This window comes from Ammospiza nelsoni, chromosome 3 (assembly GCF_027579445.1).
Source record: "Ammospiza nelsoni isolate bAmmNel1 chromosome 3, bAmmNel1.pri, whole genome shotgun sequence".
Classification (NCBI taxonomy): Eukaryota; Metazoa; Chordata; class Aves; order Passeriformes; family Passerellidae; genus Ammospiza; species Ammospiza nelsoni.
In genome coordinates, this window is record NC_080635.1 from 79927901 (window position 1) to 79953555 (window position 25655).

At 48.1% G+C, this 25655-nt stretch overlaps 2 protein-coding genes across 5 annotated transcripts in view; one reads left to right on the top strand and one right to left on the bottom strand.

Moving 5' to 3' along the window:
- On the top strand, positions 1-24927 carry CYS1 (cystin 1). 4 transcript variants are annotated; one of them, XM_059468982.1, is made up of 4 exons: positions 1-228; positions 10193-10245; positions 23507-23596; positions 24821-24927. In XM_059468982.1, exons 1-4 carry the CDS (start codon positions 13-15, stop codon positions 24840-24842), a joined length of 381 nt encoding a protein of 126 aa, XP_059324965.1. In that variant the 5' UTR covers positions 1-12; the 3' UTR covers positions 24843-24927. The 4 variants fall into 4 exon arrangements, with proteins under 4 accessions (XP_059324965.1, XP_059324966.1, XP_059324967.1 ...); XM_059468983.1 differs by lacking the exons at positions 23507-23596; positions 24821-24927 and adding an exon at positions 15256-16546; XM_059468984.1 differs by lacking the exons at positions 23507-23596; positions 24821-24927 and adding an exon at positions 13734-14552.
- Positions 23854-25655, bottom strand: part of KLF11 (KLF transcription factor 11) — a 12642-nt gene continuing 10840 nt past the window's right edge. Inside the window, exon 4 of the mRNA XM_059468981.1 lies at positions 23854-24603. Coding sequence (XP_059324964.1) covers positions 24290-24603 — 314 coding nt within the window. The 3' untranslated portion in view covers positions 23854-24289. The remainder of the gene's footprint in view (positions 24604-25655) is intronic.

Below are 25655 nucleotides of genomic sequence, written 5' to 3' on the forward strand. Positions count from 1 at the left end.
GCGGCTCCGGCCATGGGCAGCGGCAGCAGCCGGCGGCGGGGGCCCGCGGGCAGAGCGGGGCAGAGCCGGGACCCGCCGGGGACCGCGCCGGCCGACGGCGAGGGGGCGGCGGCACCGCCCGGCCCCGGCTACCGAGCCCCGGCCGCCGGCGGCAGCGCCGAGCCCCGGAGCGGCGGGAGCGGCGCGGAGGCGGCGGGAGGCGGCGGCGAGGCCCCGCTGCAGCAGGCGGTAAGTGCCCGCCGGCCCCGAACGCGACCCCCGACCCTCCCGGCGGTGGCCCCGGCCCCCAGCCCAGCCCGGGTGTCCCCGCCGCCCTGGGCAGCCCTGCCGCAGCCGGCGCCACCCGCCGCGGCCGCGGCTTCCTCCGAACATCAGCAGCGTTACATTCTTTTGAACTTCGCTGCGAGCCAGGCTCCAGGCTCTGTTGCGTTTTCTCTTTGCTGTTCTCTGGGCGTTTTATCTTTGCTGTTCTCTTGGCGTTTCCAGTCTCCGATGCAAGGCAAACACGGTCCCGAGAGGGGCCATCCCGTTTTTCGGTCTCCCAGTGCTACTGGAAGTTTCTTTTCCTGACTTGTAGAAATATGTCGACTTTTTAAAGTTCAGTTCCTGCTTTTTCCTGGGTCGGGCTCGTAAACAGAAGGTTTAAAATGTGAACATAAAGCTGCTCTTTAATGTTTGCCAATCCGCTGCAACTGCAGTCTGGCTCGTCCTAAAGGCACATTTCAGTCTCTAACAAATAATGGATTTGCTTCTGAGGGAGTTGAGATTTATCTTTTGGGCTTTTTTTCCAATCCAAGAATAACAGCAGCATATATATCAGCTGGTGATGAGGTGAAGGATCAACGACATCTTTCATCTTAGCTTGGCTTTGGAAGCTGTGTGTTTTTTGTTAGATAAACACTGCTCTCCACAGATACACGAAAGTTGTCAAAATAAAGTAATAAATTCAAAAATTGAAAGAAATATTTAGGACCTAGGAGCATTCTGCATTGCATGCCTCAGTTTTGCTCTTTAGGTATCATTTCCATCGCTGAACTGCACATCAGTAGGTTAAGGATTACTTTAATACAAACTAAATTTTCCAGTCAGAAACTTGGTAGGGTTCTGTATGAGAACCCTTTATTTAGACAGGTTTTAAAGAAAAACCTCGAAGTAAGGTTTGGAAATTGAAGAAAAAAAAAAAATAGACATCTTGTACTGACATACTGTTTTCCTTGCTCTTTAAACTCCAGACCCTCCTGCAGAATGAATGGAGCTTATTCCAGCACTACTTTCTCCTCTGAGGGCCTCTCATTTAGGAGTAATCCTCCTGACTTCTCCCATTTGTCTTTACTTGTGGGAATAGAGGGTGCTGGTATTAATTTTCCTTCTTTTTCCACGTGTGAATATCATGGCTGTATCTTTAATAATTCTAATAAGCTGTGAGTTTTCCTATGCAGAAATCAGTATCTTAGCCCCGTTCTGAAGTGATGTATATTCTGGGTAATCACATACCAGAAAGGCAATGGAGCTGCCCTCATTTTTCTTTTCTAATGCCAGTAGAGACATTTCACTATAACAGTAGATATCAGTGAACTAATGACAAGGAGCAAACTGTAGAGGCTGAGGAATTTAAGATGTGGCCCTTGGGGTAGTGTGGCAGTCACTATGCCCCACTCCCTGCTTCAGACTTCCCTCTCTGGCAGAAATGGTGGTAAGGAACCTGTACCATCGCCTCGGCCACCCCAGGTTGTGGTGCAGACGCAGGGTGGGAATGATGTCAGGCTTTGCAGCACAGAGATGTCCATTAGGGCCCTCAAAACTCAGCATGGAGCTGGAATGTGGGGCCTTGGTCATCCAGTGAGGCCAAGTATGTGCAGCACACAGCAGTGCCACCAGTGAGGCTGCAGTGATGCTGAGCATCTTGTGTGTCTCCTTGTCCAGCTGTTGCTGCTGCCTCTTTGGGAGGAAGCTCACAGCTCTGGTTGCACCCAGACAAAGACAACAGAGAGCTACCAGTATTTCTCAAAGATACTAAAGACATCTAAGAGAAGTTTCAGGTAGTTTCAGAGCAAACTTCAAGCTTTTCTTGGTAGCCCTTAATTTTCTTGAACCTGATATGGCTGAGACAGAAGTCCTGGGCTTACTATTCAGACCCCTTGAGGCCTAAAAAGTCACATGCCTGTGAAAAGGAGGGAGGAAACAGTTTGGAGCACCAGGTTTTGGTTGTTTGCTGGGTGCAATTTAGTCTCTTAGGTTGTTGTGCAAACTGCCTTCCCAGGAGGCTGGGGCAGGCAGTTTCTGGAAAGGGGTATCATCTTCATTGCATTGCTGGTAATTTTAGGGCAATTTCTCTCAGTCTTGACAGCTTCTAAAGTCATTGTGGTAGGAACTTGCTTGCTTTGCCCTGTTCAATTGTCCAAATTGGAGGATAAGCAAAGAAATTTCAGAGAAGAAAGGATGAGTTAATTCAACAGAGTTAATGGGGGAAAGGTGAGGCAGGAAGAGGAAAGGCAGCAAAGGAGGTATCACAGTAAGAAAGTCTGATAAGAAATAGCCCCTGGAGGAGCAGATTCTGGCCAGTGGAAGTAGAAGAGACCTTTGACACTAGTCAGAAGAGAGCAGAATTGCAAACAGGACTCACTGTTCGGCTGTCACAGCTGGGTTTCTCCTGGGTGTGATGTGCATCCGTGTTGTGTTTCACAGCTGAACCCTGGCACAGTTTGCCATCCAGCAGCGAGCTGGCAGCACTGATGGGCACTCAGGCCAGGTGACAAGGGCTTGTGGAGCATGCAGCTGCCTTTCAAGACTTGAGCAACCTTAATTATATTCAGATAGTGCTTGGGAGCAAAAAGGATGAAAGCATATCACAGTAGCAGGCTGGGAGCCAGATCCTGATGGGAAACCTGCACATACCTCAGAGCAGAGCCCAGCACCTCTTTCAGCATTAAACATCCATTTTCAGCTTTGCTCTCAATTCCAGATGGTTGTATGTGCTATTCCTTGTTTCTTTACTCAAAACAGAGAAATGTAGTTGAGTTTTTGCAGCTGCTGCTGCAGCACAGAGCAGGGATGACAGCTCTTGGTAGAAGCCAGGGCAGAGGCTGTGGCCTCAGGCATTTCCCCATTGGTTTCCTGAAATGGAGGAATAATACAGACGTGTTAGGGTTTCAGTTTTAACAGCTTTTCCCATGGCACCATCTCTCCTCCTGACTGGAGACAGGATGTGATTCCATGAAGCAAATTACCCCAGCTGCAGCACAGGAGTAGCACAGCTAGAGGGTGTATTCACCAACTTCTAGAGGGACTATAATATAATTTTAAAGCACCCAAGCGTTGAAAGCTTTGCCTGATTTTTTCAGCCAGATGTTTTTTCTGCAGACTGATGTGGCACAGCGTCACCTCGTGGCTGCTGATCCTCAGCTGCAAACACAAAAGGGTCCTGAAGGGACATTAAATGCCATGCCCCATTAGCTTCTTACAGGAACTCAGGTTTATTTTTCTACTCTTGTTAAAATGTGCTTCCCTCAAACAGAAATTTGATCTTTCTGATTCCACGTTGTTAGCAGTTTATTTCAACATTCTCTTCCTGGTTGTGTTAATAATCAAAAATGCCCTCAAATCAAGAAATTGTGCTACACTTTCATAAGGGAGCATGGGGCCTTTAGAAAATGTCATCTCCAGCTGAATATCTGGGACTCCCTGAACCTCCCAAAGTCAGATTATTTCAGATTCTGGAGTTAATGTCCAGTTGTAGATCTGGCAGTTGCTGAGTTAAAGGTCTCCCTCTCTACCCCATTATATTTCTTGTCTTGTTCAAAGTACCTGAAACTTCACCAGAGCCCAGAAGCAGCAAGCTGTGCTGTCCCCTCAGCCAGCATCACCCTCCCAGCACAGCTGTGTTGCACCTGGACTTGGAAAACTGCTGACTAGGTATTCTCCACAAGTCTCCCCTTTCACTTGGCAGAGCATGGGTGGCTTTTGCCCTGGAAACTATTTGTGATCTAAAAACTACACCCAGGGCATGTGCAGAATAGCTGGGAGCTGCTGTTTTAGTTGGCAGGGGAGGAGAAGCGTGGGAACTCCTTGCATCCCTGCCCACTTCCTGTCCACCGCCTGCTCCTAATTCCTTGGCTGGCCAGAGGATGTTGCTGCAGACCAAAGCAAAGCTGGAAGTGCTTTGCCTGGGAGTGCTTTGCCTGGGCTGCAGCTGGGGCCTTGCATCACGTTTGGCACCTACTGGCACCCTAGGTAAGCCGCTTTTTTTAGCCAGCAGTACTGGCTGTGGGTTGGAGAGGCTGATTCCAGCAGTGCTGCCTGTCTCAGCCCCAGTCCTGGCAGTGCTGCAGGGTGCTGCCCTGCTGCTGCACCCGAGGGCTCTCCACTAATGGCCTCCCTCCCTGCCACGGCAGCGGGTTGGCATTTCAGCTCAGACTGATCCACCAGTCCAGTTCATGGAGTGTTTGTGTACAGGGATTTGGGAGGAGCAGAGGCAGGGAAAGAGGCACTGGCATACATGTTTCAGAATCCTGCATTATTAAACCATGCTCCATGGACTAGCACTGGCAGAGACCACACTGCTCCTGTGTAGATACTTAACGTGGCTCAGTCATTCCTTGCATGTGAGTTGCACCTGAACTGTAATCAGTCTGTATTTCTGCTGCATCTCAAGGCTGTATCTGTATGGTAAACTATACCATAGCAGCTGCCTGGCACTGGAGCATGATGGTCTGCCCCACTGAGCTGGCATGATTTTTGGTTAGGACCAGCTTGTAGTCTCTCAAATAATGACTGGGCGTTGCTTAGGGACCAGCACAGGAACCATCTCAAAGAGCTTGAATTTGGCCTCTCAGTTTTGGAGACAATGTTAGTAGTCAAGACTGCAGCTGGCTGGTTTCAGTGCAGCTTGGGAGCAGCTCTAGAGCCTCCAAAGGTACATGGCTCCAGATCACCCTGTGGAAGGTTCCAGGAAAGGGTGTTCTCACCCAGCTTATTCATAGCTGCTGGAGCTGACAGAGTAAGTGGGGGGTTAAGGGCTGGCAGGGCCATGAGGAACTTGCACTGGACTGGGGGGAGTGGGAAACTGCACCCCAGGAGTGCTGGTTTATGCATGCAGCAGAGAGAAATAACTCTTGCTTCCAGCTCTCAGCTCTGCCTTGCTCCCAGGAGCTGCTGCCCTAAGAGATGGCTGAGCTGTGTGAGCAATGACTGTCAAACCATTCCACCCCGCATGTCATGACATCAAATTAAATGTTAATACATGCTGGTGAACTTAATATCCAAGCCTTTAAACTTGGAGGAGGGGGTGATGCGGGGCTTTGTGGCACAGCAGACGTCAGCAGAGGATGCCTGTGCTGAGAATGAGGTGGAAAATGAGGAGACACGCCACGGTCTAGATGAGTAATAAAAAGATGACTGCAAGCTGCAGAAAGGAGAAGCTGACTTCATTTAACTTTTCCAGGACACAGGCCAACCAGGCCAGCAATTACTTATTTAGCTGTAGGATAGGAACCCATAATATTAAAGTGTCCTGACATGCACATCATGCTAACCCACATAAAGGGCTAATACTAATTATCTGTTGAACTTGCAAGACACCCATTACAGCACTCCCCAGCCGGCTGGGTGGGGTCAGTGTTTATTGTGTCTCACAGCCCCGGGCAGCCTGTGCTCCACTCCCTGCCTGCTGCCCGGCACACGGTGTCACCCGGGCACCCGAGCCAGGTGGCCTTTGCCTGCAGGAACTGGGAGCAGCTTCCAAACTGTGGAGACTCTCACGGCAGGGAGAAGGCAGAGGCTGGAGGTGCCTCTTGTTTTCGCTTGCCACCATTTTTGATTCATGCACTGGATGAAATGTTGGTAGACATCTACGTGTGCCAGTTCCAGATTCTCTTGGGCAACAAGTATTGCTGCTGACAGATCCCTTGGAAAAGGTGGGAGCAGGTTTTGCACAGAGAAGCAGATTTTGCTAACCAGAGCTGCACTATCCTGATGACGAATTAATTCTGTCTTCCACCCACACAACACGTACAGCTCGTAATATGGAGGAGTCACCCACAAGGGAAGAAAAAACAGACAACCTACTGTACAATCCAAACCCCTCCCTGGACTGATCCCAACCCATCCTTTGCTCAGAAGTATTGGAAGCTGGGTTCTCACTGTGGGAAAAACATCATCAAAGCACTCCTAAAGAACTGTATTTCCCTTGGTGCTGAGGATGAATAATATTCTTCACCTGGTGGAAGGAGACTCAGGCCTCAACAGTAGCCCAGTGATGATGGATGAGGAGCTGCATTGTGGGATGCAGTCCCAGGAGAAGTCAGCCATCAGAGCTCAGCAGGCTGTTCTGGCACTGCTTCTTGCTCTTGTTGCATGTGGGAGATTGCCAAGAAACAATCATAAATAACCAGGAGAGAACTGTCTTACCTCACTGTCAGCTTTCTCACATACCCTTGTCTCTGCTTGGACCCAGAAGCTCTTTCTAGAGTAGTTCAGCCTCTTCCAGAGAAAACAAAGTGTTGCCAAAGAGCAGGGACTCTTCTGAAAGGATGGGGAATGCCTTTTGACAGTTATTACACTAAAACTCGATGAAAAACTGGCAACATCTTTCATAATTTTTTGACAAAAGCAGCTAGGATGGGAAACACAGTGTACAACAGATACCTTTCCTGGCTCCTGAAACAGAAGCTACTAAGGGCTCACCTGGAAGAGATGCTCACCCAGAGCCATCAGAGAGGTGTCCTTGCTGCAGCTCTCCTCACCTGCTGAAGCATGGGAGCCAGAGGTGACCAGAGCAGCACAAAGCCCTTGCAAGAGGCAGGGAAGAACTGAGCAGTTCGCTGCCAAGCACCTCTCTCTCTGCCTCTCAGTGTCTGAGACCATGGGGTTTAAACCTCAACTCCTGTCCATCCCCCATGAGAAGCAGCTGAGGAAGGAGTGTAGTGAAAAAATATCCTTGCAAATTGAAATCAGGTGTCATGCAGGACCTGCAGGCACCCAGGTGGACATTTCTACTCAGGGGATGGCACACACAAGCCTGACCAAGATGAACAGATTTTATTTGGCACAGAACTGTGTGTGAAGCCATCACTGTTGTACCAGCAGTGCCTGTAGTGGGGCATTGCCCCTCGATAGCTGCCACACTTTCCAGCACCAGTCCCGTGCATGACCTTGAGGCAGCATAGGTTTGAGCTATTCTGAGAGCATGTACATGATCTTACTGAGGAATCACTTGATCCTATCCAGCCCTGCAGAAACACAGCAGAGCAGCAGGCAATGGCTCTGCATTGCAAGCTTTTCCTCACCTCTCCCTGGTTCCTTTGCCTCCTATTGGCAGTTAGGTTTCCTTCCTTTTGTTCCTTTTTACTTAGGGATTTCCCCCCCCCCCCCCCCCATAAGTTGCTACAAAACACTAACAACAGGGTACTTGAGAAAAACAAAAAAAGTGGCCACGCTCAGGGGAGGAGGGTGGCAGGTAAAGGATGGGACTGGGGCAGGTTGAGCCGCTGCTCCCAGGAGTGACTTGGAAGAGGAGAAGGAGTGCAGCTTTGTCCACTGGTCTGTGGGCAGAGCTGCGGCTTCTGACCTCACCGGAGCATCAGAGAATTCCCTGTTTTATATTTGACATTCGAGGTTCTCTGTCCAGCCGACATCTTAAAGTTAGGGTGAGAGGTAAAAAGGGTCTTAGCAGATACTGGATTCTGTTGCTCACATGTAGACATCACTTCGATCTGTTAATTTTGTGTTGGCTCGTTGTTTTTAGGGGGTTTTGGCTAGGTTTGGTGAGGAGTTTCTCCCATTGCATGCTGGATCCGATGTCATTTGCATGCCAACTCGATGTCCCTTCCTCTTCACTGTCTGGGTGCCATCTTCCAGGAAGCAGCAGAGTGTCATTTGGCAAAAGGGGGAATTCTTAACCCTCAAGGACAGGTAGTTAACGAACCCGACGGGTGATTACAATAATAAATGACAGCTGATTACAATAACAAACAGGTGATTAAAATAACAAACAGTTAGAACTCCACCCTGGCAGCAACTAGCCCAACCTGTGAACTCTGCAACCTTTTAAAAGAATGGGCAGCTGTTCTACTCACAGCAAGGTGCTGGCTCTATCTCTTGGCTTTGGAGGAGCACGGTAGGAGCTGCTGCCTGGGAAAGGGAATTTGCTGCTGCTGCCAGAGCCCAGCCCGGAGCTGCCTCCCGTGCTGTGGGGTGAGCCTCTGCTCGTGAGAGCAGCCACTGAACTAGGACCTTATTAACCCTCACCTCTCTAAAGCAGGGACCTGTCCCCATCTGCTCGGCTGCCCGGGATCCTGAGCTCACCTCTCCCTGCCCTGCTGGGAGCCAGGCTGCCGCTGTCCCACCCTGCACTGCTCTGAGCTTTCGCTGCACTCTAGCCCCACACCCCCTGTCTGCCGGGACATCCTCCTGGCCCAGTTTGCTGCCTCCCAGAGTCCTGCTGGGGCACCGGGATTGGTCACCCCAGGGGTTTGTGAGGCAAAGCCTCGCCTCTGTCCCTTTCCCTCTGGGCTCAGCCGCCATTGCCGTGTGCTGCCCGCGCCCCTGCAGCCCCGGGGGAGTCACCGCACCCGCCCTGCCCGCCGGGAGCCAGCAGCGCCCCTGCTGGCCGTGCCCGGAACTGCACCGAGGGGAAAGCGCCGCGGCTGAGGCGGCCGGGCCTGGGTTTGTGGCTGTGTGGTGTTAGTGCCAGAGCTGGTGTGGTTTGTTTGCTTTATCATGCACATCAGTAAAGAACTGTTATTCCTATTCTCATATCTTTGCATGAGAGCCCTGTAACTTCAAAATTATAGTGATTCAGAGAGAAGGGGTTTACATTTTCTATTCCAGGGGATGCTCCTGCCTTCCTTAGCAGACACCTGTCGCTCAAATGAAGACACTTCCTTTTTTTCCTATACAGAAAATATATTCTTCTTTTCTGCACTGATGGAACAGCTTTTCATTTCTGTTTTCTGGAAGGTCCTGATTTGGTGCAACCTGTTTAACTTGTTTGTGTTGTTGTGGGATTCAGGGTAGTTTGTGTGACGGAGGCCCACTAGCTTCAGGATTGCACCTCAGAAACAACAATAACAAGCCAAGATGCAAAGCCATGTCCCACTCCCTTTCCCTGTGAGAATACAGTGAAAAGGTAGAAAAAGACCATAGATATATTATTCTCAGTAGTACCTGACTGCAGAGGGTTCATTTTAATACTGGCCCAGCTGGGGATGAACAGTGCCATCCCTGCCCCCATTTTAAATACCATTAGGTTTGGCTTTGGTTGCTCCCCAGGTATCCCGTTAAAAGCCTGGGGATTCCAGCATAGGGAAGATGGATGTTTCACCCCAGATAGATAATTTTTCCAGGAAACATTTTTGTCAGATGAAAATTGGGTTGATGTGGCTGTGACTTCCTCCCTTAGCAGGTATTTTCATACTGTTACCTGCAGCTGGTGGCACAGTGGCATTCATGGAAAACTGTGAGGTTTAACAGGCTAGCTTTCAGGGATTTTGATTCTGTAGCCGGCAGCCACCCAGCTGTCCTGAGTGCTGAAACAGAAACAGCAGAACAGGGCTAGGAAAGGAGAGTCTCTTTTACCTGTATTGTCTCCACAGAGGTTGTTTGGAGGTTTAAACCAAACCAGGGAGTTTAAACCAGGACATGTTGCCCACTGTAGACAGAGATAGGTTTCATAGAAATAAATAATGGTTTGGGTTGAAAGGGAGCTTTGAAGATTACCTAGTTTCAACCCCCCCATCATGGGCAAGGACATCGTTAACTAGATCAGATTTCTGAAAGCTCCATTCAGCCTGGCCTTGCACACTGCCAGGGATGGGGCATCCACAGCTTTTCTGGGCCACCTGTTCCAGTGCTTCACAACTCTCACAGTAAAAATTTCTTCCTAAGATCTAATCTAAATTTGCCCTTTCAGTATAAAACCATCATCCCTTGTCCTGTCACTACAGGTCTTGTAAGCAACCCCTCTCCATGTTTCTCATAGACCTCCTTTAAGTAGTGTAAGGTTGCAATAAGGTTTCCCCAGAGCCTTCTCTCCTCCAGGCTGACCAACCCCAACTACCTCAGCATGTCCTTCCTGTGCTGAGAACATCAGACCTGGATTCAGCGCTGCAGGTGGGGTCTCACAGGATCAGAGTAGAGGTGGAGAACCACCCTCCTTGAATTCAAATTATTTTAACTGTCTTGTCTTCTATCCTAGGCTTTGTCACCCAGAAGCCCACCAAGCCCAGAGAACAACAACCTTGACCACCAGTGAGTATCCCCTGCTTTCATGGTATCTTCAGCATGGGGAAAGCACATGGAAACAAGGGGCCTTTATGCTTTTTCTTCATTTGTGACACTGTACAGAAGAGCTGAGAATGGTGTGAAGTGGTTTATAGCCCTAAATATTCCACCCTTTTACTTATTTGCAAATTATAAAAAAATCAGACGCTGCTTGAAAAGATTCAGGCTCTAGCTCAAGTGTAGTATAGAGGTTGTGAGCAATCAGAATTTTGGGTGTCCTCATGTCAGAGAGGCACATTGGAGTAATTAGTGCAAAGCTGTGGAGAATTGCTCCAACAAAGAGCTCAGGCCCTGATTTACCTGTGGGCTCTGCAGCATGTGGAAAAGGATAATAATGTCTCTGCTCCCGAGGAGTCTTAAGAGAAAGCCCATCAGGTGCTCCAGTGCTACACCAGTTAGAGACAAAAGTGTCCCTCAGGGACAGGGGAATGGTGGGGACCTGCTGCTCTGGGTGCCAAACAAAAGAAACCAGAAATTTTACGCAAGCAAGAGCTGCCCAGAAGAGTGAGCCTCTGAGGAATGGGAACCAGGAATGGGAACAGTTTAACCCATGCTAAAAAAACAGGTGAAATGAACAAGCTTGGAAAACTATCTTAAAATATCAGCTCCTTACATTAAATTGCGACTCTCTCCAGCATTAAGCTCTGACTCTCATGCAGCCCCTCTGCTCCTGCAGCACTCAGAGCAGACTGATCTGCAGATGGGTGTGTGACCCACTAACACCCAGCTGTGCTGCTGGCTGTGTCAGCAGAGCCCAGGCACTGCTGCAGCTCCCTTCCCACTGCTGCTCTCCTTCCCAGCTGGCAGGGAGCTCGCCTGGCAAGGCTTGTACAGGTGCTCTTGCAGGGACTTGAACCTCTCCTGGGCTTCCCAGCACCCTCAGTGGGCTTTGGGCTGTGATGGCAACTGAGTGTTCTCCTCCTGGGGTGCACAGCCAGCCCTGCCAGGCCCCTGTGCAGCTCCCCAGGCACCCACTGGCCCCAAACACCCTGCGAGGGCTTCTCCCTCCCTCTTTTATGTGCAAGGGGAAGGTTTGAGACAGCAGAAAATGTTTTCTGATCTGGGATGACAGAGCAGGAGATTATTTTCATTTAGATAACATTTACTTTATACTCAGAGTCCCATAGCACCACTCATGTGTGAAGTGCCTGTACTGCCTGAGATAAGCAGAATTGCAATTTCTGCTGGCAAGAACTATGCAAACATATTTTTGGAAATGGCCCAGCACCCAACAAATTTTTGAAGACATCAAATCAAAATCAAATCAAGCCACAGAAAGAGAGGTTAATGTGCATGTGTAGGTGTCTCATCCTTCACATTTCTGTGGCTGGAATCATTCTAGGTAAACACTTTGCAAACAGCAAAAGTCAGCCTTGTCTTGCTAGAGTTGCTGACTGAAGAAATTCCCATAAAGCCAATTAAAGGAGAAGCACATGCTGAGGAAGGAAAGAAGAACTAGATAGGCAGTCAGGCAAGAGAGAGGTGGGTGTGCACTGCTGTCCTAGAACATGGCCCTGTGTTCAGATGCCACACGAGCCTCTGAACCAGCCCCTGCTGAGTACTTTGGATGTGCTCCTGCTTGGGCTCTGTTACCTCTCATCCTCACTCCCCCAACATCTTTTGGGAGCTGCTCTCCAGCATCTGGTAGTTCAGGGGTGGATGACGCAGCCCAGGCACACAGGAATGATTTTATAATTGCTGCCAAGGCTCGTGGCACTGGCACGGTTACCGGGGCGTTGTTCTGACCCATTTTTCAGCTGCTAGGCCTTGCAGAAGGCATTTTAATGATTAACCCTGGACTTGCCCATCCTCAGCAAAATGATAAAAACCACTGGCCTAGATTCACCCCAACCTAGTTTTCAGCCACTTAACTCAGGTTTGTGCCTGGGAGTTTGTCACCCTAGTCATCCATCAGGGCCATTGTCACAGGAGCCTGCAGGCAGCTCTCCCCCACACCAGGCACCTGCCTGACATCAGGGATATGGCACTGACAGCCATCCCCATGACTGGGATCTTGCTCAAAGGTAGTTTTGCTCACTATTGGTGTAATTTTGTCCTTTGCATTTCCTTCTCCACATTGCATAGTTCATTGTCTTTTCACTTAACAAAAAATCCACCCATAACTCCTGCTTCCCTTAAAAAACTTTAAACACTGAGACGCCTGTAGCTGAAATGGAACACATTTCTTGCTTTCCTCTTTCCTAAATTGCTTTGCTCCAGCCTCTTAAATCACTTTTATTGCTGCTTTCTACACTCCCTCCAAGCTGTTAAGAACATTTTAGCAGTGAGGCGCCCAGAAGCCTGCCCAGTAATCCTGATGGAGCTGTGCTAGCCTTCTTTTTCCTTGCTGTCCTATCACACTGCAAATTCCCCTCGTTTGCTTTTCAGCTAACTCCTTCTCTCTCAGCTTTGCTCCTTCACAGATTTCTCTCCTTCCCCAGAACATCTGGGGTTTGAAAATCTTTCCACTCAGAGTACTGACCAGTTAGTTTCCTGGCTGGAAAGTCTAATAGCCCTCAGGTGGGCTCAGTGTGTGTGAAGCCAGGCTCTGCAGCCCTGGCATGTGGTGACAAGAAGAGCAAGGTGCCTCCTCCACTGCTGGAGCAGCTGGAGGAGCACAGGAATAGGCCTGTGGGCTACCAGCTTTTGTCCTGTGCACATCATGAGCTTGAGATATCCCTGCCTCAGCTGCTCACTGAATTTTAGGATCAGCAGAAATAGCTGCACCAATGTGCCTCAATGTGCCTTTGAGATGGAGGTTTAGGTTGGGATGGCCTCAGGAGGTCTCCAGTCCAATCTCCTAGCTCTGGCTCCAGGCTGGATCAGCTGTGAAGTCAGAGCAGAATGCTCCAGGCTTTGTCCCATCAGGTGTTGAAAGCCTCCAAGGATGGAGCCTGTGCAACCACACAGCCTGTTCCTCTGCTTACTGTCGTCAGGGTACAGAAGTTCCTCCTTTTATCCAGATTAAAGCTCTCATTTTTTATTTTATTTCAGTTTTCCTGTATTAAATGATACAGAACTTTGCCACAAATAGAAATAGTAAGAGCAGCAGCTTGCTTTTCCTTTGCTTTTGAAAGAAATGCAGCCCTCTCTTTTCCTCTCATTTCTGTGGTGTGCATAGGATGTGGAGCCTGCTTTTGCTTTTTCCAAAGCACATCTGTGTCTCAACGAGTTTTACCTGGAGATTTTCTCCATGCAAACCAAAGCATGGAGAATAATTAACAGTGGGAAATTATATAACTGCTAAGAGAAACAATGGCTCTTCTGTGGGCCTGCAAGCAAGCTGCCAGGAGCTCTGCCTCTTATTCATCACGTAACGTAAAATTAGTTAGAGGATTGTCACAATGCAGAGTTTAAATCAGTAAATTGTGTGCTTTAACTCAGATTTCTGCACTTCCTTTTCCCATTATTGCTTTGTAAATGCTGCTGTGTGGTTCAGGCTCTTGGACCTGTAGCTTTCTTCTCAGGTCTTACCTAGTGCAATGGAAATCAGATACCCTGCAGCCCTCAGCAGGAGAATGAATAAATGGAATAAGCAGAAGAGTCCAGTTGCTAAATCCTGCTTGCTGCTAGTAGAACTTGCCATCAAGGGCATAGTGCAGTGTAAGTAACTGTAGAATACCTACACTAGCCAGTGTCACCAGCTGGCCATCAGATGACTCCAGGAAAAACACCAGGCTATTTCTGACACACGGGGGGCATGGCAAACACAGCGTGGTCAGAGCAGCAGGGCTGGACAGGAGCCTGAGGATGCTGCCTGGCCCAAGGAGAGCAGTGTGAAAGCACCTCCTCTGTAGGACAAAGTGTCCTTAGAAAAGCATTTCAGGGTTCTTTTCTTCAATTCTGACTCTACATTGACATACCTGCTTTGGGGCAGTTTCTGTGATTTTGTCTAGTAAACAGGTCTTCAGTTTTTTTAATTAAAGGATGCTAATGGATGAATTTTATTCATCCCAGCTGCAAGAGCAATGGTTGGGATAGAGCTCATCCTTAGAGGAGTTCAATAGATAACAAGTCTGGGACAGATCTGGAGCCATGCTAGTGGATATGAAGATCTCTCCTTTTTGGCAAGGAACTGACACACAAAACCAAAACATTTATTTCTTGTTTACTTGTTCTTCACTAGTGGATGGTGACAAAGTCTTAGTTGACATGGCGTGGCAGACCACTTTACAGTTTGGATTTACCAGCTTAATTCTCCACTTAGCTCTGCCCCTCACTGTGATCTCCATTCCAAGGAGCCATGTGTTCCTAGCCTGCCAGCCCGGCTTGCTCACCTCCCAGAGCTCTATAAGGCCAAGGAGAAGCACTCCTTGTCAGCTGTGGCTCCTGTCTGGAGTCCTGGAGGGCAAGACCAAGTAGGCTTAATTGGTGGCATGAGGTACAGTGGTCAAAGCCTGCAGAAGACTTGTCACTGTTCTCTCTTATGCAGGTAGGGACAGATTTCTCTTGTACCCAACAAAAACCACCTCTGGTAACACCAATAAAACCCATACCGGTTCCCTTTGAGTCATTCATCAGCTCCCACTCATGGGAGGACTGTGCTGATGTGGAAACAAAAGCTGTAAGAGCAGTTTGGAGGAGCTGCATTCATATTTTGGTTGAAACTCAGATTCCTTATGAATGCGAACAAAATAATCTCTTTTTGCATAAAGCCTTAAAAGTAGCATAAAGATTACACTGTCCTTTAGCTGGGTCTGGAGCCTAACTCGAAAGGTTCTGGGAGCTTGATCCTGGAGCACTGTAAGGGTTGTACTGTAATGAACTCCCAGACTGAACTGGTGCCAAGCGATAGCAAATGTCAGCAGGCACTGTGCCAGTGGGGTATGGGAACCAGACGTGACAGAGTATCTGTGTCTCAGCCAGCCACATGCAGCTCAATCTTTCCATTCACAAAAAAAAATGAAGCCAGGATCTTGTGTCTTCAGAGCCTGATTGTCTCTCACAGCACTACTAACTCGCTCCCTTCCATGCTAGGTGCCCAGAAGGCAGCAAGAAGCCGCTGGGGCAGCCCACGATCCTGTACGATTACTCGGAGGAGGAGCTGATGGCCAGCATCGAGCGGGAGTACTGCCGCTGAGCCCCCAGGGAACGGCAGGCACAGCCCGGGGCCAGCCTGAGCACAGCTGCTCTGACACCACAGCTGCACGGCACAGGGGCCTCTGGAGGGGACTGGAGCATCGGGGGCTGCTTGGGAAGCACTGAGGAGAGAGTTCCCCTGATCAGCTCCCAGGGAGAGCAGGAAGATCCTCACCAGCTGCTGATTTCTGATTGGTGCCACTGCAAGAGGGACCAATTCATCTTAAGAATCAATATTTAGAAGCTCATTTCTAAATGCTGTTTTTAAAGGAACATGTACTAGAATTAATGTCCTGCTAGAGGTGTTGAAATGTGGTGCTTTGAAGGAAGATCCTGCTTTGGACCTAGTAAAAAATTGCAGCAATATCATCTGATTCAGAACTTAAGGAGATGTTGAAGGAAATTCATGTTTCTGCCACTTAAAATGTGCCAAATTGCACTTGTGCAAGCCTCAGGTTCAGGTCTGAGTTTGGTACTGTCTCTTTCAATCTGGTCCCAATCTGGTCCCTAGTATGGGAGATAAGAGGAAAGGGGGATTGAGCCCACCATCTAGTGCATAGCCAGTGTAATCCCAGAGTTCAAATCCCACCACACTGCCAAATTAGGCTCCTGGGAGCCATCAGGGAACACAGGATTTGTATGATCCCTTTGGGGCTGGGTCCCAGCATAGGTGTCCTACCTGGGCACAGATCCATCCCAGTGATAGGAGTGAAAGCAGGAGGCACATCCTCATTTCAGTCATCCTCCTCAAGGGGTACTTGCCTGCTCTTGTAGAGCAGCTGTTTGGGATCAGTTTTCAGAATTGCTACTCCTAGCCTTTCCCTAATATTTCTTGTCCTACAAGAAAAATCACTGCATTTTACCATTAGCTGATTGCAAAGTAAACCAGAATGTTCTCTCTCCTAAGGAAATAGTATGTTCAATGCTCCCAGACAGGGAAGCCTGGTATTTTGGGTTTCTGCTTTTATTATATCTGCATGTTAACATGTTATGAGTATCTACTTATTATCAGAAGTAGAAAATTACTTTATTTCTATCTTCTGCTGAAGTATAAAAGGCATCAGATGAAGTTTTCACTACATGTAAATACAAGAAAAAACTGCCGGACACATCTTAAGATGCTGTATTTTAAGTACTTTATTTCTGTGATTTCTGGGACCTGTGGAACACAAATAAATGCATCTATACTCTGAAGCCCTCAGTGAAGGCATCAGATGTTCTGAAAAAGGCTCTCTGAAAAATCATGCTCTGGTACCTGCAGAGACTTAGCAGGATGCATCCCTGGGGGATGGCAGGTGGGATTCCTGCAGGATGCATCCCTGGGGGATGGCAGGTGGGATTCCTGCAGGATGCATCCCTGGGGGATGGCAGGTGGGATGCCTTGAGGGGGGCACCAGATCACAGCCCTGGCACACAGTCTCACACCCCAGTTGTGTTCCCTGCAGCTGCCTTCAGCAAGGCTGGGCACTGGGAGCTGGGGAGCCCCCAGGCAGCCCAGGGTGGGCAGTGGGAGGGAGCCAAGCTCCCACAAAGCTGTGCATGCTTGGAGGCAGCAGCTCCCAGCACACAGCTAGGGCATGTCGACAGGACCAGGCATAATAAGGGTTTAAACTGGAAGAGTCTAAATTTGGGTTGAGCATAAGGAAGAAATTGTTCCCTGGAACAGGTTGTGAGTGCCCCATCCCTGGAAGTGTTCAAAGGCAGGGTGGATGGTGCTCTGAGCAGCCTGGTCTAGTGGAAGATGTCCCTGCCCATGGCAGGGGGATGGGACTGGATGGTCTTTAAGGACCCTTCCAACCCAGACTGTTCTATGATTCTGTGATACCTTAGTGGCCCAGAAATAGCTGGAGTAGAGAGCAGATGTCCTTGCATTGTTGGGAGAAGTTGGGTGGGCCCTCTGGAGAATGGCCCTCTAACCCTCCTGGAAAAAATCCAGTTTTGAACAATAGCAGTTCTTTCACAGGAACAGTCATTTTTAGACCTATTAATGTCACTGATCTGTGGCAGGATACAGTTTCTCTGCAGTTTATGGAGAGCCCACTCACCAGATCTCCCAGAGCTTGTGTTAGTTTTCAGCAGCTCTCAAAGGCCTACTGAGAGGAACAGAATCTGCCTGTGGAGAGCAGAAAAAACACAGTGACCCCAGCACCACAGGAGACCACAGTACTCTATATTCCCTTGTAATCACAATAGTGGTTTCTATTTTCTTTGAACTTGGATTTCGTTCTTTCAGTTAAGACCTTCCTTCTGTCAAGGTCCCCAGAGTCTCTGGCACATCTGAGGAGATATTTCCCTGAGCTGTCACAGCTCCCCCCTCTTTGTGAGCACAGGGCCAGCAGACTGCTGCATTTTTGGATGGCCTCCAATGACACAGCAGACAGAGGGAAGCCACGCTGCTGTCAGACCATGCTGTGACAGGAGCAGGCAGGGACCAGGGCTCTGCCTCCCCCAGGTCACCCTGCATGTCCCCTGCCTGCCCTTACAGGGCTGCTCTTGGTGACTGGCCCAGGTAACAGCTCTACAACCGATTTCAGACTCACCTACAGGAAAGCCCAAGTATTCACAATTACAGAAATTGACTAATTAAAAATAATACCTAAGCAGAACATATTGTTGGGCTGCAAAAAAAAACATCTCTACTGAACATAGCAAAGCACTGGGCTGCTTTATAAAATGAGCTTCTGAAATAACCAAGAGACAAGCACATTTCTGTATCTGGAACAAAGGTGCAGTGGTTTCACAGATAACCTTTTCAGCATCACCGGCAAAAAAGGAGGAGCTGCAGAAACACAGGAAGGTCCAGAAAGGAGTGATGCAGCTGGGACAGTCACTGCACCAGGGAAAAAGTGCAAGAAAGAACTTTGGGGATGCAAGGAGGGACCTCAAACTGCAGTATGGTCTTGCAGGCTTTCTCTGTGCCATAAAACGATGTGAGCTCAGACCACAGAGCCAGCCAGCACAGACAGCCCACAGCCATCTGTCTTCTCACCCCATGCAGAACAGGATGGTGGTACCCAAGCAGGTTCTCAGTCTGCCCAAGAACTGATGGGGACTGATCTCCTCCCTCTGGGTCAAACTGCACCCAACTCCATGCCCAAAAGGGACAGTGGCAGTGGGGCTGGTGCCTGGGAAGCCACAACTACAGTTTAATTACCTGGTGTCAGTGTAACTCTGCTTTTGTCCATCCTTTGCTCACAGAAAATAGGACACCAGATCATTTGTAGGTGAACAATAGTATGGAAGCAGTAGCTGTGCCCACAACAGATTTCAAGAGAAACTTCTTGAATTAATGGGCTCTTCAAAAAAAGGACAATTACACTATATAGACCACTGCCACATCTCAGGGATGTTATCATCTTGTTTCAGGGGTTCCATACTGTTGTCTCCTTATCACAAAAGTTTCCTATCTTCTTGGGGGCATCTCCTCAGAGCACTGACTCCCTGTCACAGCAGCCAACTCCCAACTCCCTTCTCAATCACCCACCCCACTCTTTTATAGCACTCTTCTTCTCATTGGTTACAGCTGTAGCCTGGTAAAGTCAGGCCTGTTCCTAATCTTTGATAATTGCCCAGCTGCAACTCCTTAGGGGTAAGATTACTTTATATACTACCTTTATTTTCTTATATCCTATCTCCCTACAAATGCTGATATCCAACCAGCTGAATTATTGAAAAGTTTGTTTTCTTTTCATGGTATTTCTCTATAACCACCATCAAATCACAACTGTTTGAAGGACAAGAAATTATTCAGCTTGCCAGTACTTCCTGCCCCTAAAACAGTTTGCTGGAATTAAGCAGGGCTCTGGAGAGTCTCTTACTTATCATTTTGGAAACTACCCTCCTGTTTAATACCCACAGCCTAAGACAGGATAGCTGACAAGTGCTTTTGAGCTGACACTATTAATCTCCATTAATAAACCAGCAAAAGGTTATTATTTTTAACCAAATCACTACATTATTTATCTAACAAAAATAAATGCTACATGCTGCATTTTGCACTAGTCCAAAAGGAGCAAGAGGGCCTTGCTGAGACAGAGCCTCTGCCCAGCAAGGGGGGCACAGGGGCCCACAGGCCCTGTAGCTGTGCCACAGGAACTTCATGGAGCTGCCCACCACATCTGCCAGCTGCCTGGCACAAACCACATCCACAGCAGGGCTCCCCCTCACCTCACCCTGGACACAGGACATGGCAATTATTTGCACAGGGTGAAGTGGATTTATCTGGGCAGTGATAACCAACAGAGAAGTCAGTCAAGAGATGCTACAAGGGAAACAATTAAACCTAAGGTGTTCTTCCCATCTGGGACAAACTCTCCAGCTTCCTCAAGTCTTCTGCATGTTTTCAGATGTGTCCATTGCCTTCTGCACACTTCAGCACTTAAGTCATCAATTTCCTTCTACACCTGAGGGCTGAAGCAGAAGAGGAGGAAGGCTGCATTTGACAGAGGATCCCAGGACAGCCTGGACTGTGAGGTGTGGCTGAGGCTTTGCGGCTTCCTCCTGGACTGTCTCACCATTTCCTCAGCCTGCAGGTTGCTGGGTTTTGAGTAATGATTTACTCTTGCTGCAGACATGGAAGCAATTTGCCTTCTCCTAGCCAGAGCCTGCCCGCCTCAAGCTGCCTTGCTGGATGTGAATTCAAGGTAAACAGGCAGATGGGCTCACAGGTTAAACTCCAAAACCAGTCTGAAGATTTATCCCTGAAGATGAACTCAAGCCAGAGGCAACCCTGGGGCAGGACTCAGCTCATGAGATGACAGATGAAGGATGTTGGGTACAGATTTCACAGCTGGAAAGGGAATATTAGCCAGAGCTGTGGCCTGGGCTGGAGGAGCACACCAAGCCTGCGGCATGGGCCACCTCTGCCACCTCCACAGCATCAGAGTGGATTCACTCTCCCAGTGCCCAGGCTTGAAGAGGATCAACGCTCATGAATTTGCAAGCCAGCTCAGGCTGCTGCTCAGCCCAGGGCTTGGCTGTACAACCACACAGGGTGGTGTGTGTAACAAGCAATGCCACTGTCTGCAAGATGAAACATAAGCCAACAGACATGTTTGAGCACAAATCCACTGTCCTTCAGAAAATGATTCCTTTTTATGGATTTAGAATGGCTTCAAGACAGAAAGACTTGCCCCCAACAATGCTTGTGTCAGCACAGGGGTAGTTGGGAAGGCTTTCTTGTATGCAGGCTGTTTTCTCTCACTGGATGAAGCTGTTCCAGACTCCAGCCCCATTAGGATGTGGACTGAGTGCACCTCCTGGCTACATGGGACAGCTCAGACCACAGCTTGGGTCTAAGGAAAAGCAGGAAGGTGAGCACAGACTGAAATCCATTGCCATGTTTCACATAAACAAAGCCAGGGGAAAAAAGTAAAAATCAGCAAAAAACCCCAAACCCTACAACAAGTATTCTTAGGGATATAATTGGATGCTCAGAAAAATCTTCCTTGAAAAATAGTACGGACAGGTAAGACATCTTCCCCTGGGAGACAAAGGCATTGTGACAAACTGCAGAGCCCAGGGGCTGAAGTTTGTGCTGTTCTGCCAGAGCATTAAACCTACACCTAAGCTTTCCCTTCCAGTTGTTCTCCTGAGGGGGAAGCAGAAGCATCCATGAGATCGCTTTTCACCTTCCTCACACGTGCAAGAACAATGTGCTCTTCTGTGGACAAAGCCTTGAGTCACTGCTCCCAGGTCACTCCCTGAGGGCTGCACAGACTGAGCAGAGAAAGGCTGTGACAAAAAGCTGGAATCATTACACCTTCTCCCTTTCTGCTGGAAATAAACATTTCTGCAGCCCAGGAACTGGTCAGAGGGAAACAGCATAAAAATGTACGTGTTTGCTGCTGCTGTCACTATCATTGGACACCTCCTTCCCAGCTGAGACTGGGAGGTAACACCCAGCCTGCCATGTCCCCACCAGAGCAGAAAGAACTGGGACTAGCACAGCCACCTTCTGAATTAAATTGTCATTTCTGCCTTATTTCCAGCACTCACTCCATGCACAGCTTGTGACACTAACAGAGCAGCACCCAGCACATCCCTTGCAGCTGCGGGAGGCCGGGCTGGGAGTGGTGTGGAGCTGGGAACTCTTGTTCCCAGAGAGCAGCCCCAAGGCCTGCTGGGGGTGTGCACCTTCTACCAAAACCACGAGATGAATGGTGTAAAATCACAAACAAGTGAGCATTGGTCAATTTACAACAGGATCAAAAAAATCCAGCCTTTACAGGGAAGTGAATTAGCTAGCCCCAAAGTCTTCCACTGGCCTAGACACACAACCTAATCCTGAAGGATTGGCATAGTTCTGGAATGGACACCTCTGAAACCTGAAAATCCATGATTTTTTTTATGACTTAAAACCAGTCACGTTACATACATTTTATTTAATAAAAGTTAAAAACACGTACAAAAATGCAGTTCCATTTCCGTAAAATATAGGCTCAAAATAAAAAGACTGAACAGTAGAGTTCAGGCAGTAAAGTGCAAAGACAGCAGCTATGCCAGTCATGCTTAATCCATAAATAACCCTTAGACAGCAGCAGGAAGGAACAGGCAGAGCAGACACAGGCACAGCTATTCACGCACATCCACAGGGAACGATCCACACATCCCAGAGCGGGCTGCCAGGAACTGCAGGCCAGCCTCACCCAAACAAGGAGGGAGCAGCTGCTTTTCCACATGGTGACACACATACTTGACACACTTTTTTAAAAAGTCTGTATTCTCAAGTCCACTGTTTCCCCCCAGCCCCGTAATGCAAAAAACATGACAATTTATATAATTATGACAAGAGTTCCCAAATTGTTTTCTCAGGTGAGCACCATAAATAGTCAGTCTGTAAAAAAATGAAGTGCTAAACTGGCTACTAAACTGAGACAGGACATGCTTCCCCTGGTTAAAAGCATGCAAAAACAGCATCCAAAAGCCAGACTTCTACTTCTAAGAGATTTCTGAGGGAAAAAAAAAGGAAGAGCAGCAACATCTCTTTGTTCACCACAGAAACTTGGAAAACTAGGTAGCAACAGAGAACAGCAACACCACAAGGATCCACTTCACCAGGCAAAGAGGTTCCAGCTGAGCCCTTTGGAGAGTCCAAAGCAAGGTCCACACACACCCACTGGCACGTACACTGGGATTACAGCACGTGTCAGTGAGCAGGGTGTGGGCCTTCACAAAGTCAGGCACAAAAACTTCAGTACACTTAGCACAATACTCCAATTTAGTGCAGTCTGAAAACTTACCACTCTTAATTATAACTATAGATTTTAGTGTAAAAAATAATGACATAATGTGCTTTAACTGAAACAGGTCTCTGCCAAGTCAGCACCTCCATAGATGAAATCCATGCTTTGCCCACCCTGGGAAGCAAGACCAGGATTTCAGAACAAAGCAGTAAAAGAGAGAGTGCATTCCTAGTTATCCACAGTTGATGCATATAGGAAGAACAATCCTCCTCAGTGCTCAACTATGCTTCAGTGCAGGAGTGGCTGAAGGGAGAAGAGTCCAGAAGGAATAAGCACTCCAGAAATATTTCATCTGGGGGGGGAAGCTGTCTCCCAGCAAAACAGCTGGTGCTTTGCTGCACTGTCAGCTCTGCTACAGTACACACACACTCCTCCTGCACCTGGGAATGGAGCAGTCTGACTGTGCTATGGGCATTTTGTTACTCACACCATGCTATTACAACACAGCACTCCTGCAGCCATTGGTTCCATTTCTTAACTATCATTACACTTTGTGTAAAAGAAAATCCATTCAACAGGGAGAGTGTATTGTTTAATAGAAAAGGGTGATTTTATACAAAGTACTGTGGAGAAGTATAAGGCCACATGAAGAGCATCATCAAGTTGACATGGTGGCTATTTCTTAAGACACAATTAGTATTTCCTCTGGTGCATTGATACAGGTAAAAGAAAGCCTTGAATTATAAGGTGCACAAGCATCCACAATACAAAAAAACCCTTTAATTTTTTTATTTCTCCTCTACTCAAAAAAATATAAAGAGAGACCCACTAATTTTTCATGGGCTATCTTGCCATTTTTGCATTTTTCAGTTTATTTTGATATGTTGGCTTAGCAGGACCAAAAATAAAGCATAATTTTTAGTGTCAAAATTTCTAAACAGTGTTTGTACTTCTACCTCCACCAGAGCAGTCTGGCTCCTCCAAACTTTGCGTCAGTGGCATGTGGACTCAAGAATGCTTCTACCAACAGCCACATCAGCTTCTACTTGCAAAGGGTATGAATTCCTAAAATGTGAAGGATTTCAGCTCTTGTATTCTCAAATAAGGTCATTCTGGTTTGGTTTGTTTTAAAAACTACTGACTCATTTTGATCTTCGATCTACCTGCACAAGGAGGGTGTAAGAGCACTAGCCCACGGCAGGATCAGGATTGCAAGTGCGAAAACCAAAAAATATGTTATCAAATGGTAAGTGTTTATAAAACACTCTGAATGCAATAGTTTAGGTTTACTGAAAAGGAGTTTCCAAAACTCTGGGTCTCATCCAGCACAGCCCTACTAATGCAAGTAATTTGCCTGCATAACAAGACCTAAATGAACAAATACAAAATATATTTGGTATAGAAAATAGTACTATAAAAATTAAAAACCACCCTGTTTTACTGTCCATCAAAATATTAACAGCAAGCATTACAACTTTTTTTAACCTATTGCCAATATAATTTCCAAGGAGTTCTACTTTCCTGAAGTGCTGGTGATTGCAATTGCCCAAGTACTGAAAAAAAATCCAGCAGGGAAGGGATGAGGAAATATGATAGATTTCTCACATAGCACTATCAACAGAGGACCTAAACTGCAGGAAACTAAAGTACACACAAACACGAGGAAAATAAAAGCCATTTCCCATTCTGCTGTTGCCATCGGAGCTCTTCCTGATCCTCAGACAGTCTGCAGAAGGCGCCTCTTCACTCTAGCCCTGGCAGGCGGGTGATGGCATGGGGATGAGCATACTCAGAGCACTGCTGCTGCTGCTGCTCTTGGGCTTCTCTGCTGTGGCAATTCTGCTGAGTTTGCCAAGCTCTGTCTGCCAGCTGGGGGTCTTCTTGGTGGCCATGTGGCGGCGCGTGTGCTTGGTGAGGTGGTCGCTGCGCATGAAGCGGCGCTCGCACACCGGGCACGAGAATTTCTTCTCGCCCGTGTGCGTCCGGCGGTGCCGCGACAGTTCATCCGAGCGGGCAAACTTCTTGTCACAGCCCTCCCAGTTGCAGCTGAAAGGTTTTTCCCCTGCAGGACATAAAGGAAGCGTTTGTTACTTTTGAGAAGTTGTGTTGCAGTCTTATCAAAGGGCTAACTTAAAATCTGCCTTGCAGGAACCAGTGAGTTCACAGAACTGCTCATCTGTGCAGTCAATGTAAGATTAAGCTAAAGTTCTGTTCCAGAGAATAATAGCTATCATTTCTACTTATTTCCTTGTATCTCTCTTTAAATGTTCTTTAATCAGGTCTGGTTTTTCAGTTGTCTAAAGTCCAAGTTTAAAGAAATAGAGCCTTCATAAAGATGCCTTATCTGCTGACTGAACTAGAAGCAAGCCCCTGCCCCCATCCCCATGCATCCATATCTCTCTGGCTGCAGCATGTCATCCACAAATACAGGAGTCAAACAGGAAGCCTGGAATTGAGTCTTGGGGTCCTGCTGCTCCAGTGATCCAGTCCTGCACACAAGCACACCAGCAAGCACTCCCAAGCAAAGCCTGTCCTGCCAGCCCCCAGAGACCAGGAATGGCAGCAAGGCTGCCCACATCAGCTGCTGCTCATCTTGGGCCACTGCTGGACATCCCACCTGTCCTGAACAACCACAACTGCAACTACTGCCTGCAACTCCGACAGGGCTCCAGATAAACATCCACCACGTGGCCCAAGATTATGGGAACACTTTGAGGCAGAAGAGAAGGGGCCCAAACAGAAAGGACACCTCACAGGAGCATTCCCACTTCAGGTATTGAGAGTAAAGTCTGTGTCTTCTGGATGTGCTATGATCTAGCAAGTCAGCATGCAGAGAAAAGGCAGAAAAAGAAAGCTGAACTACTCCTCCTCCTGATCCTGTAATGGGAACTGGCTAGTGAGGGGTCAGTGTGTTTCATCTGCCACTGTATCTTAACCATGATACAGGGACACACCCAGGCTCCCTATGGATCAGCAGCCACATGCACAAAGCAAGGCACTTGCTGATAGTCTGTTTATCCTGGAGCACCAGGTTTAATTCAGCAGCCTCTCAAGCCAGGAGCAGAAGCATCATTCTACCTCTGAACTATGGTTTACAAGAATTATCAGCTTCAT

What these genes read in the sequence shown, in the direction of transcription:
- CYS1 (XM_059468982.1), top strand. Translation starts at nt 13, where the DNA reads ATGGGCAGCGGCAGCAGCCGGCGGCGGGGGCCCGCGGGCAGAGCGGGG. An exon ending in AGGCCCCGCTGCAGCAGGCG is followed by an intron (nt 229 to 10,192) that starts GTAAGTGCCCGC and finishes CTTCTATCCTAG; the next exon opens with GCTTTGTCACCCAGAAGCCC. An exon ending in AACAACAACCTTGACCACCA is followed by an intron (nt 10,246 to 23,506) that starts GTGAGTATCCCC and finishes TACCTCCACCAG; the next exon opens with AGCAGTCTGGCTCCTCCAAA.